Source organism: Rhododendron vialii, chromosome 1a (genome assembly GCF_030253575.1).
Source record: "Rhododendron vialii isolate Sample 1 chromosome 1a, ASM3025357v1".
NCBI classification, from domain to species: domain Eukaryota; kingdom Viridiplantae; phylum Streptophyta; class Magnoliopsida; order Ericales; family Ericaceae; genus Rhododendron; species Rhododendron vialii.
The window spans coordinates 2,534,547-2,549,840 of record NC_080557.1 but is presented as its reverse complement, the minus strand read 5'-3'; the positions used below and the strand labels follow the sequence as shown (position 1 = coordinate 2,549,840).

The window sequence follows — 15,294 nt, the reverse complement described above, 5'->3', positions numbered from 1 at the left end:
CTCACTTTGAACTTTTCAACTTTGAATATGTCAGGTTCTCCTCAATTTGAACCAATCGGACGTCTTCCGCCTCGCATTCTCTCCTCTCATTTTGTTACGAAAAAGTTCTCATCGCCTTAGCACAAACACAGCTGTATCAAAAGCAACAACGAACACAAATCAACAATTGAGCGGCAAAGACAAATCCATATCATGTAAATTGAACACAAGAAAGAAAATGGATCTCACGTGTGTTTGAGCAATTGAACAAGAAAGACCATTGAGAGTAATTACTCGGCAAAGACAAATCCATATCATGTAAATTGAACACAAGAAAGAAAATGGATCTCACGTGTGTTTGAGCAATTGAACAAGAAAGACCAGCAACGTCCCACACATCAACTCATCCGTTAGACGTTATCGTTATCGTAAATGGACAGATTCAAACAGTTACTTTAATAGAACTCAATACAGCCCTCCGCTAAGCATTACAAAGTGCAGTACTTTACTGATTATTGGATTCATAGGTAAAAATACAGTAATTCAAGCCAAGGAACAAATGCTCTCTCCCGTACTTGAGACTACAACAACTAAGTCTGCAGCGATTGAATCCTGTCGAAATCTATGTTCTACACTATTCCTCCATAAAGACAATTCTAGAACAGTCCTGCATGTCATGAACAATTGATATTAGACTACAAACGAACTGTTTATTAATCTATAACTTACAAATAAAAACAACCAAAGAAAGAAAACCACTCAAGCTTTTGCCCTCGCAAAGGAAACAAACTGCCCTATTCGGGTGGGCAAGGACTTGAAAAAATGGAACCAACCATAACAAAAATGAAACATGACATGTAACGGATTTGATTGGATAGTTACCGCCAATCAAGACTGGGAAATTTCAAAGCTGTGTGCTGCAGTTATAATGTCAGATTTTGGAAACTTCCCATGCTATTTTTGCTTCTCTGCAGCCTGCTCAGAATAAAGGACAAAAGTTAGATAGATAATAACACCAAACTAACCATATTTGCCCATTACCCAGAACAACATGAAACTTGGCAAGCAAAAAGAAATATTTTCTGTGACAAGGAACATTTGACATGCAGTGAGCCAGCATAGGCCAAAATGAAGACAAATAAGGAACTACTACAAAAAACATACTATATAATTCTCACAATCTTCACATAACAATGCAACATCCAAATGAAAACTATGCGATGCAAATCCCCAGCTCTTTTATTTTACCCAAATGAACAGAACAATAGCAGAAGCACTGACAACAAGCATCCTTATCTCATCTTCATGTTCTCTGAAGTCCTAAAATAAGAACATCACATATCTATACTAGACAAAAAGTACTTCCAGACGCAAGGAGGTCAGGTATGAGACAGACCCCCTTCCCAATCTCGATCATGCCTAGAGAGACCCAATCTCCATTTCTACCTCACATGTACCCTTAGTTGCACAAGGTGGGGACGGGAGAGGGAGCCTGGCCGGGAGAGCGAAGATTGTTAAAGCTCCTCGTTTGAGAGCTTTGGTGGGAGTGTTTAGGAACAATTCCATAGAACTACAAATATATAATCCACAAAAGTACAATTATATTTCAAAAACCGAATAACTTAGCAAAAAATAAAATCAGTACTTACTCCACAATTACATGTAGTACAGTGAACTGAAATATACATAGAAGGACTTTGTACAAAATCTGTACTTCCGACTAGAGGAGTGTTTCTATATTATAGAAATAGGCGTTGAAGTAGTTTGTGCAAAACATAAACCACCAAGTATGGTTTTATTGAAATAAGTAAATACAATGTTTACACTAGTACTTGAGCAAATTTAAGTTAATATTATCGTATTTTCATATCAGTACTTCATATTTTCTGCTAGTATCTTTCTTTTGTTTCTTTGGGGATTTTCATGCTTGAGAGGTTCTACTCTAGTTGTGAGCGGGCTCTTTTTCAATGGGAGCGAGGTTCTTAGGGGGTTCTGACTTGGAGTGTGGAAGCGAGGGTCTAAGGTGGCGAAGCCACCCGGATAGGAGGTTCCAGCAACTAAGCTTACCTATACCTGAGCTGGCCCAACCCTGATTAAGCATTACAAATGATGTCAGGTCAATGAACAATCTCAAAATGAAAACAAGAGAGTTGCAAATCTTGCAAGCCAATAAAATTATGACAGTATTGTGGACATTGATCTTTTCCTCACTGCAGCTGCTCTCATTGAGGCGTGCATAGACTCATACATATTCATGTCATCCACGTATTCTTACATTCACGATAGCCTAATGGAAATAGACAAGCCAAATCAAATCTGAGATTGTTAATGTGTGGACAGGAGGATGGGAGGGAAAGTGAAGGTGACATGCACAAACCTTTTGCATCATTTTCTTCAATACTGAGTCTTCAAATAATTGGTGCCCAGCACCCACAAGATTACTCAGCTTTGGACCCTCAGGTTCTACGTGTTTAAGGGGGCTTGAAAAAGCAGTAGTTTTGGCTGGATCAAGAGGCAGGACCAGTAAAGGATTTGAGAGATCTCCACACACACTACCAGTAGCAGCAACCTGCAGAATGAACAAATTGGTCCAATCAATCATACAAATCCTTGGTAACTATCACAAAACTAATGGAAATGATACCAAATCCTGAGTGCCACAAGAGAGAGCAGTCAACAGAAGTTTATAACAGACTAACAACTTACAGCTGCATCTTTAGACGCCATCACAACAAGTGCAGAGCCTCTTTTCTTGGAACTCTTGATCACTACATCTTCAACCTCACCAAACTTCGCAAACAACTCCTTCAGTCGTTGAGCACTATAATCCTCACCAATCTTCTCCCAATACACCTTAAGCACCTTCTCCTTGTCCAACCTGCTACCGCTACCGCCACCACCTTTACTCTCCCTTCCTCCAACTGTTGCATTCTCCGTTCTCCGTGGAGTCGTTGAAGCAACTTTATTGGCATGTTGGGCACGAATTCTAGAAATCTCTTCATGGAGCTTCCTAGTAATTCGCTCTTCTTCCTCCTGAGCTTTTGTTACAGGGTCAGGAGCAAAAGCAGCCTTCTCTCTTTCATCAAGATCAGACATCATCTTCCGTCGCTTGGAGCCCTGCTGTGATTGGTGGAGAACCTTCTTACGTTTAACACGCATGAGATCATCAAATAATTTCCTAGCTTTTTCATCCTTGAGAATGGCGTATGAAGCATGGAGCTGATGGAAGTCGGCGTTTGCATTGCGGTCATCTGGCCTCTTGTCCGGGTGTAATTCCAAAGCCTTCTTTCTATAAGCTTTTGTAATCTCTTTCTCTGAAAGATTGGCTCCTTCTTCACCAGATGGCAAACCCAGAAAAGTATAGTGATCAAACTCATCATCCATCCTGCCCACGCGATTATGACACTGCAATTAAAGAAACCCTTATTCTTTTATCAAGACATACAAATAAAAGTCCAAAAACATGTGAAAAGTATTTTCCCGTTTTAAACCCATACTGATCAAAAGTTCGTAACGTGCAGTAAATTAGATTCCTGACAACTTCAGAAAACCAAACTGTAATCAAAGATCACCAGTTCAACCATGAAGTTAACCGGAAGGTCCGGAATAGACTTTCGGTGTTGTAACCAGTAACCACACCATGTAAATATTACTAGTAACAAAGATGCACTGTTTCATGCAAAACCTAAGTTTGATCAAGTACTTCCCTCTCTTATCCCAGAGTAACAAAGCATGGTACTGAAGCCTAAAATCCAAATTAAACAAGCTCTCCGAATTGTTCTATCAAAGATTCATTGTTTCATTAAAAAGGCAACTAAATTTTCTCAAGTATTTATTTTCCTCATGTCCCATATTAAAAAAGCATGGTAATGTGCCTAAAATCACAATTAAACAAGATGTCCAAAACAAGTAGTATTCAAGTACATAAGTACATGTCTCTGGACTGTATAACTATTATAATGGTCCAGTTCAAAAGAACAGAATCAACAAAATAACGCAAGACTAGATAGAAACAGATAATCCACATTGAAGAGGTATTGTATTACGAAAGGTGATCAACCCTGTGTAGGGGGCCAAATTTCCCTCAGTTCATAAGGTCCAAAAGGGGTACCGTCATATCTCGGAAGGACCATAAGGTGTTATCTTTGTTCATATTTAAGTTTCAGGACTTTCATTTATTATCTTGCCAAAGCCACATCATTATAGCCAAACGATTTCAACAAGTAAAGTATTATTCCACAAGTATTGCCGAACATTTGTCTTAAGTACGCTCGGGGTTCTTTATATCGCTCGGCAGTTCTTTATATCGCTCGGCAGTTCTTAGTATCGTTCGGCAGCTCTTTGTATCGCTCAAAAGTTAATTCTTTATGTTGCTCGGAGTACTTCACCAGCTCGACAGACATCTTTATCGTTCGGTAAAATATACGGTCGCTCGCTATTGCTCGGTATATGGACGCGGTAAGTTGTGACCTTCTAGAAATTTCTAGAAGCTTCCTTGGCACTTTTACCTAGCTTCCTCCCTAAGTCTCCTAAACTTTCCATTTATAGTAACTTTCTATTAATAGCTTTTACTTAGTCGTTAAGTTACACTCACCTCTTTCTCTATATAAGCAAAGCTCTTCCCTCAACTAAGGTACACAACACTCCTCTCCTAACTAAATGGCTTATATTCCTTGCTTTATGTTTCGATTTATCTTCCCCGGGTACTAACTAGCTCGTCGGAGGCTCTACCCGGAGGAACCCCCCTCCGGTTTACAGGTACTAGGCTCGGCGCCAACCACCCCAAGCTCGGAAGACACCTTTCCAGACTCGGCGAGCCCCCACACCGTTCAACAGAAGGAGGAAAGGATTTAAGTGGAATTCACCCCCCCACACCCTGCTATATCCAATCAAACAAAATTTAACCCATAAAGTGGTTTAGTTTTCACTTGTTGATGGAAAAGAAGTATTAGACTGAATACCACTTACCGACTTACGCAAATGCAACAAGGTAGTTAACCAAAACAAATCAATGGACAAAATTACCATTAAACACAGATTTATAGCCCTGACTAAGAACAGAGACAGCAAGTATAACTTGGAACAGAGACGGTAAGTATAATCCCGAATAGCTGGATAATAATAGACAGTATACGACAAGGAAATCTAAGATTACGCCTCGGAATCCAAGCGTGGAAAAATACTATGATTACTTGATGACCCAGAAAGCACTAATCAATTATCATGACTAAATTTGTCAGCCTAATATTGAATTGGAACATCACATAAAATAATATCCCAAGTCATGTTCCAAATCCTTGCTATTTTCATTCAACTTGTAAATGATGGCCGTGCCTTGCCACTTCGTGCCTTGCCACTTTGTGCCTTGCCAGCAGCCCAACCTATGTGATAACTCAAAATCAACAGTTCCACGGAGTGAAAAATCTATGCTATTTAATTGGTGCCCTAACAATCAAAAATCCCATATTTTCCTAAGGTAGGTAAGTTTAGGGATTAACTGAAGTACATAATGATTAATATCCATGCGTGCATGTAAAGAAAACTTACAGAATTCAATGGACTCCACAAAGGAACTGAATTATTTTATTCTAGCACACACAATGATAGGGATAAAGCCAAATAAAAACCACAACCCTTGGACAAGATTATAAGAAACACAAGAAGAGAACCCAAGAAACCGAACCTGACGAGAAGAGCAGCAGGGATCTCTTCGGTTGGTTCAGAAAAATCAAACTTTGAATTGGTAAATTTAGGCCTTTGGACCAAATGCGCAGTGGTTTTATGTATTTATCTGTAGAGCCTGTTTGGATGGGGGAGATGACCCCTGATTTGTGAGTCTCCTCGTCTCCGGTGTCTGGGCGTGAAAACTGAAAGGGGGATTTGAGGTCTTCTCCGATTTCATCTCCAGGTGTTCCCGGATTTGGCAACGACAGGGGTACCCCTGTCGTTGGTGGAGCCGGCTGGCGTTTTGACCATTTTGCCCTTGCCTTTTCGAATCTATCACGCGTGTATACTCCTCTGTAGACCAGACCGGAGAGAGAGAGAGACTTACGGCTGAAAAAACTCAACAGATGAGTGGTGATGATCGGCGGCGGACGGAGGCAGAGGATGGGGTTGTGCGTGGGTTAATCCAGGGGATTGGGGTTGTGCGTGGGTAAATGGGGGTACTTGGGGTTGTGTATATCTATACTTGCGTATACTGCCGGTATACATATACATACATATATAAAATGACTTTTAAATTACAATTATTGTAAATATATATGATAACTATAATAAATACAATTTTGGGGTTTGGAAATCAGGGGCTATGATAATTATATTGCAATTATTTGTATTTTAAACATTAAATTTCTTTTTCAAAAAAAATTTACATTTATACACAAAGGCAATTAAGTCATTTGATATATTATCTTATCATATTCAACTTTCAAATCTCATTCCTTAACAAATCATCCAAATACCTCATTACAAATTCACCCTTCTTAATAAATAGGGTCACTCTTCTTAATATATCACCCCCTCATTACATATTAACCTTCAAATCCACCATCGTTCGCGATGGGATTAGCCGTCGTACGTACGGTGCAAGGAAGAAAAGGAAAAGAGAGAAAACTGTGGAGCCCATACGTAACTAAGTATAAAGCGTGCCTATACAACATGCTTTAATTTCCTGACCGCATACATGTTGAACTTGGCCACCAACTTTGTATGCATGGCCACAAACTCATAGCCTAAGGTAAAGGCGCGTGCCTACAGATCCCGCTTTAACTGCGTCCCCGCAGCCACGTTAGCCATGGCCGCTGCCCTATGCATAGAGGTGTATATATTCATTTCATACCTATATTTTACTAACATTTACTGTTGGGAAACGATTCCTAGTAATAACGCGTATAAATTAGATAATAAAAAAATGTGCAAAACATTACATGGCGGAACTAAGGTTTTACCTCAACTCCTGCGACACGACATGAATGCCGGTTTAATTGCTAGTTTATTGAACACGACACGAATGCCGGTTTAATTGCTTGTTTGTTGAACTGCTACAGCTACGTTTCAACTCCTGGCGACACAAATGTTGGTGGACTTGCTTCTTTGTTGAACCTAACTGCTACAGCAACCCTACGTTTCTCTCTCCCACAGCTCAATTCGTATATTATGAAATTCTATGAAAAATATATAGGGCTACGCTAAGAACCTAAGGACTAATAAGTCCGGACTCCTAGAGCAAATGAGAAATCATAATCTCATCATGATTCTATTTATTATTTCACTAATTATAATTGCACTCTCATTCTTATCTCAATTGTATTACGAGCTCCATGATATTAAATACGTAAACATTATAATATATATATATATATATATATATATATATATATATATATATATATATATATATATATATATATATATATATATGTATATATTTGCTTTTGATGTTCTAACAGCGACACGTAAACATTATATCAAAGATGCACTGTTTCATGTAAAAACTAAGGTTTCTCTGGTAACAAAGCATGGGACTAATACGGAAAATCAAAATTAAACAAGCTGTCCAATTTATTCTCTCAAACAGAACAAGAGCACGGACACATCCAAATTCCTAAAACAACAATATCCAAAAACAAGATACAATCCAAAGGGGATGAACAACCACATTGATACTGTAAAATTACAGGGTTTTTTCGATCCCTATAAGTGGCTTTTGTTTCTGAAACACAATCGCAAGTGCCAAACCATCTCATATCTGGGTAGCAAAACCGTTCAATAACTAAAAGAATTGCAGATGCTACACAATCGAAGTGGTCCTCATTGCAAGAATATCGGAGGCAAGAATCAGCGAAAGCTTTGGTTTTCGTGCACTTATAAGCACAAAACCTTTATTACTTGGACTTGATGGAAGAGATTTGCAACCCTCTCGAAAAGGAACCAAACAAGAAACTGGAATATATTTCCTTAAACCATCCATCAATTAGATGCATCCCGACTATAGTACTGATCAAGTGTCTTCGCTGGTATACGATGGAGAAGCTCACGCGGAAATATACGAAGCAGCGTCCATGCCAAGTCAAGTGACTGGAAGATGTTGCGGGTGTCGTAGGCTCCTTGAGCTACAAATTTCCTCTCGAATTTGTCAAGGAACTCCAGGTATAGCTGTTTTATTCATGAGGTATTGGGTTAGTTATTTAACAAAAAGTTGTTGAAATTATGGTGAAACATATAGGTATTCTTTTACCAGATCCTCAGAAGAGAGGGCTTCTTCTCCAACCACAGCTTTCATTGCTTGGACATCCTTCCCGATGGCATAGTTTGCATATAACTGAAATTTAAAAATTCAGATAAGAGGAAATCAAGCGATTAAGGCCATGAACTAAATCTTACAAAATTCAAGTGACAAACCTGGTTGGATACATCTGCATGATCCCTGCGAGTCATCCCTTCACCAATGGCACTCTGCAATAGCAGCGAACAAAAAGATTTGAGGCAAGCGCTCTACTATAAATCATAAACAATACTCTACTAGTCATACTTGTCCGAAATTAGTTATACCACATAATTACAGGCAGCACCCCTGTTATCTCTGAAAATTCGTGACATCCTCTTTTGGATCTTGCTTAGTTTTGGGTAGAGTAGCCTATTCGTGTTTTTTCTGGATTTCTGTTTTTGCTTTACTTTTTGTATGCTCGTAGGTTGACTCTCTCTCTCTCGTTTTCAATGAAAAGGAAGATCTCGTCTCAGGTGGTTACAATATTCTGCAACCAAATATCTAACCAAAGTCCATGGCCGATTCAAGTGACTTAATTAACTACTCCTTTAGTGTAATAGTGGTGATTGTAGTGTTCTGGTGAAGGTGTTAGATCTGCAGCAGATTCTGAGGGAATTGGTGGCGATTCGAATGGAGATATTGTGATTGTGGGTTACAACCGGCAGGGGATTAAAGGAGGTGTTAGTGTGTTGAGTAAAACAGAAATGCTTGAACACTAACACATGCTTACTCAGAGAGAGAGAGAGAGAGAGAGAGAGAGAGAGAGCGAGAGTCTCAATGGCAATGAATAGGCCTTGACAGCGAGGAAGAAGCAACACCACTTTTCCATTCCTACAAGGTGCTTGCTGCTGATGCTGCTAGTAGTGGTTCTACTGATGCTGGGTCCGTTACACACTTGTTATCGCCTTCCTTCTTCAACAGTTGGTCTTTCCTCGACATAGATATTCTAGATACCCCATTACGAATTTTATCTTCTTTTTTTATATGAAATTGTATGTTTGGCTATATCCATCTCCCAATGAACACTAAAAGGAAGGTTAGTCGAATTTTAGAGACCATCAGACTGCTAAGGACTCAACATGATTCTTCCATGCTACTACCATACGGCTACTACGGTTGCTGGCGCACTAGTAATTATAATAACAAAACAACAATTATTACAGTAACAGATCTATTCATAAATAAGATAGACAAAGCAACATACATACCTTCATTAGACGGGACAGCGATGGAAGCACATTGATTGGAGGATATATCTGTCCAGTTAAACAGAAAGAAAATAAAACTTCATGTTACGAATTTGTACACCTTTTACTTGTCACTTTATCATTCCTAGGCTTCCTATAGTTTATTAAAAAGAAATCAAATGCAAGCTCTATTGATGGATCTGGGACAATTTAAAATTTTGAAATGAATCGCATCAAAACCAATGTCCATGTCCCTAATTTTATTACCATAACCCTACCGCTTGTCTTCCTTCAAGTTATGCCATGATTAACCAAACATATCTTCAGAGCACCACAAAATCACCAAAGCTATGCAAAGATATGAAACATCTAGTTCTTACTAGTGCCTTCAAGCAAGAGCGAACTTTTCCTACATGCACATCCCTATTCTCTTTTATGCATGTAATGGCAGGCATGCAAACAGTCATACCCTAGTCCAGTTTAAGTAGCATTTCCAAGAACTAAACAAGAAAACTTGATGGTGGTAAATAACTCAGCTTTGGAATCTTACTTGTCGATTATGGAGCTGTCTGTCAATATAAATCTGTCCCTCGGTAATATAACCAGTAAGATCGGGAGTGGGATGCGTGATATCTGATCAATAAAAAAGTCTAAGTTCAGATGAAGTGTGACTTCAAAAGCTCAAACGAGTAATATGCCAAAAAATTGATGTGGTTTGCCAAAACTGAATTACCATCATTGGGCATCGTTAAGATTGGAATTTGTGTGATGGATCCCTTTCGTCCCTCAATTCGTCCAGCACGCTCATAAATTGTTGCAAGATCAGTATACATATAACCAGGATACCCACGCCTTCCGGGCACTTCCTCTCGGGCAGCAGATACCTGTTTAAGCCATTGTCCATTAGCAGTTTGTCTTATGCCAATGGTCTCAGAACATAATTACGAAATATTACGAAGAAACTTGACCGCTACAGTAAGAAACTGAAGTAGAATTTATTTTTAGAACTTCTGTAAAGGTTTCACCTCTTCCGGCATATTATTTGTTTATACACCCTTCTTGGAAAATCACCAAAAAATGGCATAGGAGATGCATATCAGATTATTGAATTTATCAGGTTGACATACATGCTATCAAGTTGCACCGTAGACAGTGCAAGGTAACTAGTACCGTAGCACGTGATTACCTCGCGAAGGGCATCGGCATAAGAACTCATATCTGTTAATATGACGAGTACATGCTTCCCACATTCATATGCCAAGTATTCTGCAGTGGTCAGAGCAATCCGAGGAGTAATAATACGTTCAATGGTGGGGTCATTTGCCTGAGAAAAGAAAGTACAAGAATTAATTTTCATAAAAGCCAGCACTACACACTAATTTTCTATTATTGAACTTCCAGATGACAGTGCAGGAAATTGATTCGATGATGCAAAAACCACAAAAAAGGGTTCAAACTTAATTTTGAAATACCAGGTTTAGAAAAAGGGTCACTCTTTCCATCGATCCGTTTTCCTCAAAATCACGTTTAAAGAACTGTGCTGTCTCCATGTTGACTCCCATAGCTGCAAACACAATGGCAAAATTGTCCTCTGCCCCGTCCTGTGAAAGTGTTGTTAAACCAATCAGATCCATGAGTTAAAACACAAAATCAAAACAAATAACAGTTACGTCTTGGATAACAAGAAAGCAGTCATCTCCACAATTTAGGCTTCGTATCCAACATTAAGTGATCCTATATTTGCAGAACGAAGTCAGTTTCATCCACATAAGTTACAAAACACATTTCGGTCTAATCTCACAGGGAAGCGAAAAGGCACAAGAGTCACACACTAGAGTTGTAGTTTCCTAGATCATAGTAGCACATCAGGTAAAAAATCTCAATATTGAATCGTTACTAGATGGAATTAAAATGGTAGGCCAAATATACCTCTAGAAGACTTTCTGATTTCTCCAACCGCTTCACCAATCCAGCCTGGCGGCATATCTGAGCAGCTATTTCGTTATGGGGAAGACCAGCGGCAGAAAAGAGTGGGATTTTCTGACCTCTGGCAATTGAATTCATGACATCAATTGTTGAAATCCCCGTTTGTATCATCTCTTCAGGATACGTCCTCTCACTAGGATTGATAGAACTACCTGGAGAAGACAAAAGCAGATTACACTACATAGAAATAAATAGCAAAAAAGTATACTAAGTATTAACAAAATTAAATATCTACTAAGTTGGTTCTATGATACCACATACCAGAAATATCCAAATAAGCCTCAGGCAGAATAGGAGGCCCATTATCAATGGGTTTCCCAGAACCATTAAATATGCGTCCAAGCATGTCCAATGAAACAGGAGTTTTCAAGACCTGCAAACAAGTAGCAACTGAGGTTTTCAGAAGAGCAGAATTTTAGTTTTAGAGGAGATATCACACACCAAAAAGGACCTACATTGCAACAAGTGAAATGAAAGTATAAACCATCCTCATTCCTCAAGGACAAAGACAAAATAATTTTCACATTAAAGCCACACATCAAGGAATTGATCCCTCAAGCTTACACAGAATAGAAAGACGAATACTTCATTTTTTTTATTTCCTTTTTTGAACCTCTTCATAGTAAGACGACCAACTCTTCCTTCAAAACAATCACTTTTGTTTGGTTCTCCTTTCAGAAATAATCTCCAAAAATTTTGACTGTTTCGTCATCCGTGTTTTTTCGTCTTCAGTGATTTTTTGTCAAATTTTTTACTTATTTTATACTTTTTGGATGTACATTGCGTACCTCTATTCAAAAAGTAAAAGAGTTCGTTAAAATGTTAAAAAAAAATTACTAAAAACGGAAAAATACGCAAACTTATATAACTTTTTTATCTCAAAACTGACAACCAAACAAAGTAATGCTTTTGCTTATTTCCATAAAGGAGATCCATGGAAGTGAATTAATTGAAGTCCTGGAATACATCCATCCCATTCCAAAGAACAAGATGTACAATTAATGCGAAATTCATTACCTCGCCCGTAAACTGCACTGTGGTGTACTTGTTATCAATTCCAGATGTTCCTTCAAAAACCTAGTCCGAGCTCACAATGAAACAGTCAGAGAATCCAGTCACTTGCGAAAAATTAACGAGAAAAAGTCAAGTATGAAGGGGCATACAACTGCTTAACAGAAAACAGGGGCATACAACCAAAAGAGTTTTCAGGAGGAGCATACACCACAGCTGAGTGAAAATAGCTTTCAGGTACCATGCAAAGTTAAAAGCACCATAATAAGACCCATGTAACCTATATTGACCCATCTCTGGTTCCAGTCAAACACGGTAAGGCTATACCAAGGGACTAACCAAACCAAACTGAGCCGTAAGTCCCAATCAATTGGGGTCGGTTACCCCTACCATTCAGCGAAAGGTTTCAGTTCCTATTCTATCACGCAAAATCTTACCAGACATCCATCTCAGCATTCTCACATCAGCTACACTCATCCTACTCACATGATGTTTCTTAGTGGCCCAACACTCTCTGTATAACATTGCTAAATCTATGCCGTAGCACATGAATTAGAAGACATTTTTTAAAAGCATACAGGAAAGTAGGAACAGAAAGATTGAACTTGCTACTTGAAATATCAAGGAGCCAATTCATGCCTAGACCAACTTCAAACTTTGAAGCTCCATTAGACCTAACAGGTGATGGACGGTAACAGAAAATTAGGAGGTGTGAAGTAGGTGACATATGACTCTTGAGAGAAACAAATATAAAGCACAACCATGTTTCCAAGTATGGGGGATGATCAATAACATACAAAGTGATGCTGAAATGGTTATGGTAATCACCTGAACAACGGCCTTCTCCCCATCAACTTCTAGGACTTGACCACGTCGAGTTGTTCCATCTCCCAATCGAATATTGACAATCTCTTGATACTTGGGTCCCTGCAATTATAACATCAAACCTTTTGTTACACGTTCAAATAAATATGCAACTCAAACAGTGCACACCAAGTATGGAGAGTACAATACCCACCTTAACTTTGTCAAGGATAACCAGTGGTCCAGCAACTCCAGAAACGGTTCTGTACTCTGCAAAAACATACAGCAATAAAGGGCCACATCAAGCCAAGGAAGGAGATTGCTTATTTGAGAATGAAGAAGGCGGCTTTTATCAATCAGACCATCGAGTCTAACAAACCCAGTGTGCCACGGAAATGTGCCAGAGCGAGTACAAGGTATTGGTAAAATACCTTCTGCTAGTGACACATTGTTAGCAACACAATCTCCAGAGTAGTGGAGCCAAGTATCTCAGAAATTACGACGCATAAGGGTATGCTCCTCACGAATGGAGGAATTCAAAAGCAAGCACGCGTCTTCACCTTGGTTCAGGGATGTTTCTATATACAGGTCTTGTTCTCTAGGATTGATAGAGTTAAGCGTTCCCGAGCGGCATCGTGAGAGGTATCACATGGTTCACAAGGTTTTAGGCATTGGGTCACAAGGTAGCACCATGGCACCCATAATTGCAGCATTTGTTTTGAGAATGTTACAGACCTTGCTCCTGATCTACTCTATAATATACAAGGCATACAATTATCACCCTAGAGCAAGATCGATAAGTCTTTTCAACAGGGTGGAATGGTTAAGCATGCTAGTGCGAGCATGGAAATGGCATGCTCATCGGAGGGCTATCTTAATCGGGTTGAGGGAAATTGAGGCAAGCAAGCAACCTTGCCCTAATTTGATATATAAGAAATTCAAATCCCATCTGAATTCTGTTGTCAACATCCTCAAAACGCTGTCTAATTCGGGACATGCTATATAGAACCGACTTTATTTGGTACCCATCATCAATTAAGGCATTAGCATCCAACTCTCAACGCTTTCTGTTAAAGTCCTTAAACTTGCTTTAGAGTACAAAAATCAGAGTTCTTTCCCATGTCATGTCCCCGTACCAAAATAATCCTGTACCTCTTCGTTGCAGCTGAAATTGCACGGGAATGGAGGTACAGGCACAAATCCGGTACAGAAGATTTGAGTTTCGTTCTTTCCGATGATCCATTCATAGCAAAATGAACAAATTTTCAACTTGACCAGAGGCTATAATTGAATTTCGCACATTAAATATTGCTAAGATCTGAAATAATCAATCCGATACTTGATTCTATACATTTCCAGGACTTACCCATGCCGATCTCAAGGGTACCCTCCTCCATGTCGAGGTTGTTCGTCACTGCACCCATAATTCAACCTGAAACAGAAAACACAAAAATTCGCTAAGAAAGAAGGGACCAAATGTAATACTCCTGAATCTGTGTTGGATGGATTGTATCATGGTTTGTGGATTGGATTGGAACATCCCCTTACCCTTGAAGGTGATTTATTTGCTAGGCGCCAAACGAGAGAGAGAGAGAGAGAGAGAGAGAGATCTGTACCTTTTGGATGCAAGGTTCTGGCTGGCTCTGATTTCTGGTCGAATATAATTGGGGACACGAGGATATATCTCGTGTAAATTACATATTAGACCATATAGTTTCTTATCCTTGTCTCAAATTACTCCTCGTACTTAATACTGTTTTCACTTTATATCCTGAAAGACTTCTAGTTGGATTATTGTTTCTTAACCGTGTTGGCAAATTACTACTTGTTGCATTCTAATAAACTTATAAGTCTAAAATTATTTTATTTTTTTTTATTTATTTAACCTGGGTTTAAATGTAAGAACAAAATACTCGAAACTCGACGGACCAAGCACACTCTTTAGTGGAGTTCATATGTATTTCATAAACAACGTTGCTACTCAAACAACAATTATGCACAAATTGTAGTGTGGGGCCCACTACTGGTCTCACACAAACGATCTGTGCCATTCAGTTA

At 39.0% G+C, this 15,294-nt stretch overlaps 2 protein-coding genes across 7 annotated transcripts; both read right to left on the bottom strand.

The window, feature by feature from the left end:
* Positions 1-269: 269 nt before the first annotated feature.
* On the bottom strand, positions 270-6,159 carry LOC131303084 (uncharacterized). 5 transcript variants are annotated; one of them, XM_058329884.1, is made up of 5 exons: positions 5,663-6,159; positions 2,686-3,384; positions 2,357-2,548; positions 862-954; positions 270-646 (listed from the first exon to the last, which is right to left on the bottom strand). In XM_058329884.1, exons 2-4 carry the CDS (start codon positions 3,361-3,363, stop codon positions 934-936), a joined length of 891 nt encoding a protein of 296 aa, XP_058185867.1. In that variant the 5' UTR covers positions 3,364-3,384; positions 5,663-6,159; the 3' UTR covers positions 270-646; positions 862-933. The 5 variants fall into 5 exon arrangements, with proteins under 5 accessions (XP_058185867.1, XP_058185869.1, XP_058185875.1 ...); XM_058329886.1 differs by having other exon boundaries at positions 2,686-3,364; positions 5,663-6,114; XM_058329892.1 differs by having other exon boundaries at positions 270-954; positions 5,663-6,133.
* A 1,365-nt stretch (positions 6,160-7,524) lies between these two features.
* LOC131303065 (V-type proton ATPase subunit B 2) lies at positions 7,525-14,923 on the bottom strand. 2 transcript variants are annotated; one of them, XM_058329856.1, is made up of 15 exons: positions 14,853-14,923; positions 14,603-14,668; positions 13,451-13,506; positions 13,261-13,359; positions 12,439-12,498; positions 11,683-11,794; positions 11,365-11,573; positions 10,908-11,036; positions 10,622-10,759; positions 10,169-10,319; positions 9,986-10,068; positions 9,457-9,504; positions 8,383-8,436; positions 8,219-8,302; positions 7,525-8,136 (listed from the first exon to the last, which is right to left on the bottom strand). In XM_058329856.1, exons 2-15 carry the CDS (start codon positions 14,658-14,660, stop codon positions 7,951-7,953), a joined length of 1,467 nt encoding a protein of 488 aa, XP_058185839.1. In that variant the 5' UTR covers positions 14,661-14,668; positions 14,853-14,923; the 3' UTR covers positions 7,525-7,950. The 2 variants fall into 2 exon arrangements, with proteins under 2 accessions (XP_058185839.1, XP_058185844.1); XM_058329861.1 differs by having other exon boundaries at positions 14,785-14,866.
* Between the last annotated feature and the right edge of the window lie 371 nt (positions 14,924-15,294).

Excerpts from the sequence above, each read along its gene's own strand:
- LOC131303065 (XM_058329856.1), bottom strand. The coding sequence starts at position 14,660 with ATGGGTGCAGTGACGAACAACCTCGACATGGAGGAGGGTACCCTTGAG. Across the intron at positions 12,499-13,260 it reads GGGAGAAGGCCGTTGTTCAG|GTTTTTGAAGGAACATCTGG; the intron begins GTGATTACCATA and ends AGCTCGGACTAG. Across the intron at positions 11,037-11,364 it reads AATCAGAAAGTCTTCTAGAG|GACGGGGCAGAGGACAATTT; the intron begins GTATATTTGGCC and ends ACACTTTCACAG.
- LOC131303084 (XM_058329875.1), bottom strand. The coding sequence starts at position 3,363 with ATGGATGATGAGTTTGATCACTATACTTTTCTGGGTTTGCCATCTGGT. Across the intron at positions 2,549-2,685 it reads TGGCGTCTAAAGATGCAGCT|GTTGCTGCTACTGGTAGTGT; the intron begins GTAAGTTGTTAG and ends TTCATTCTGCAG.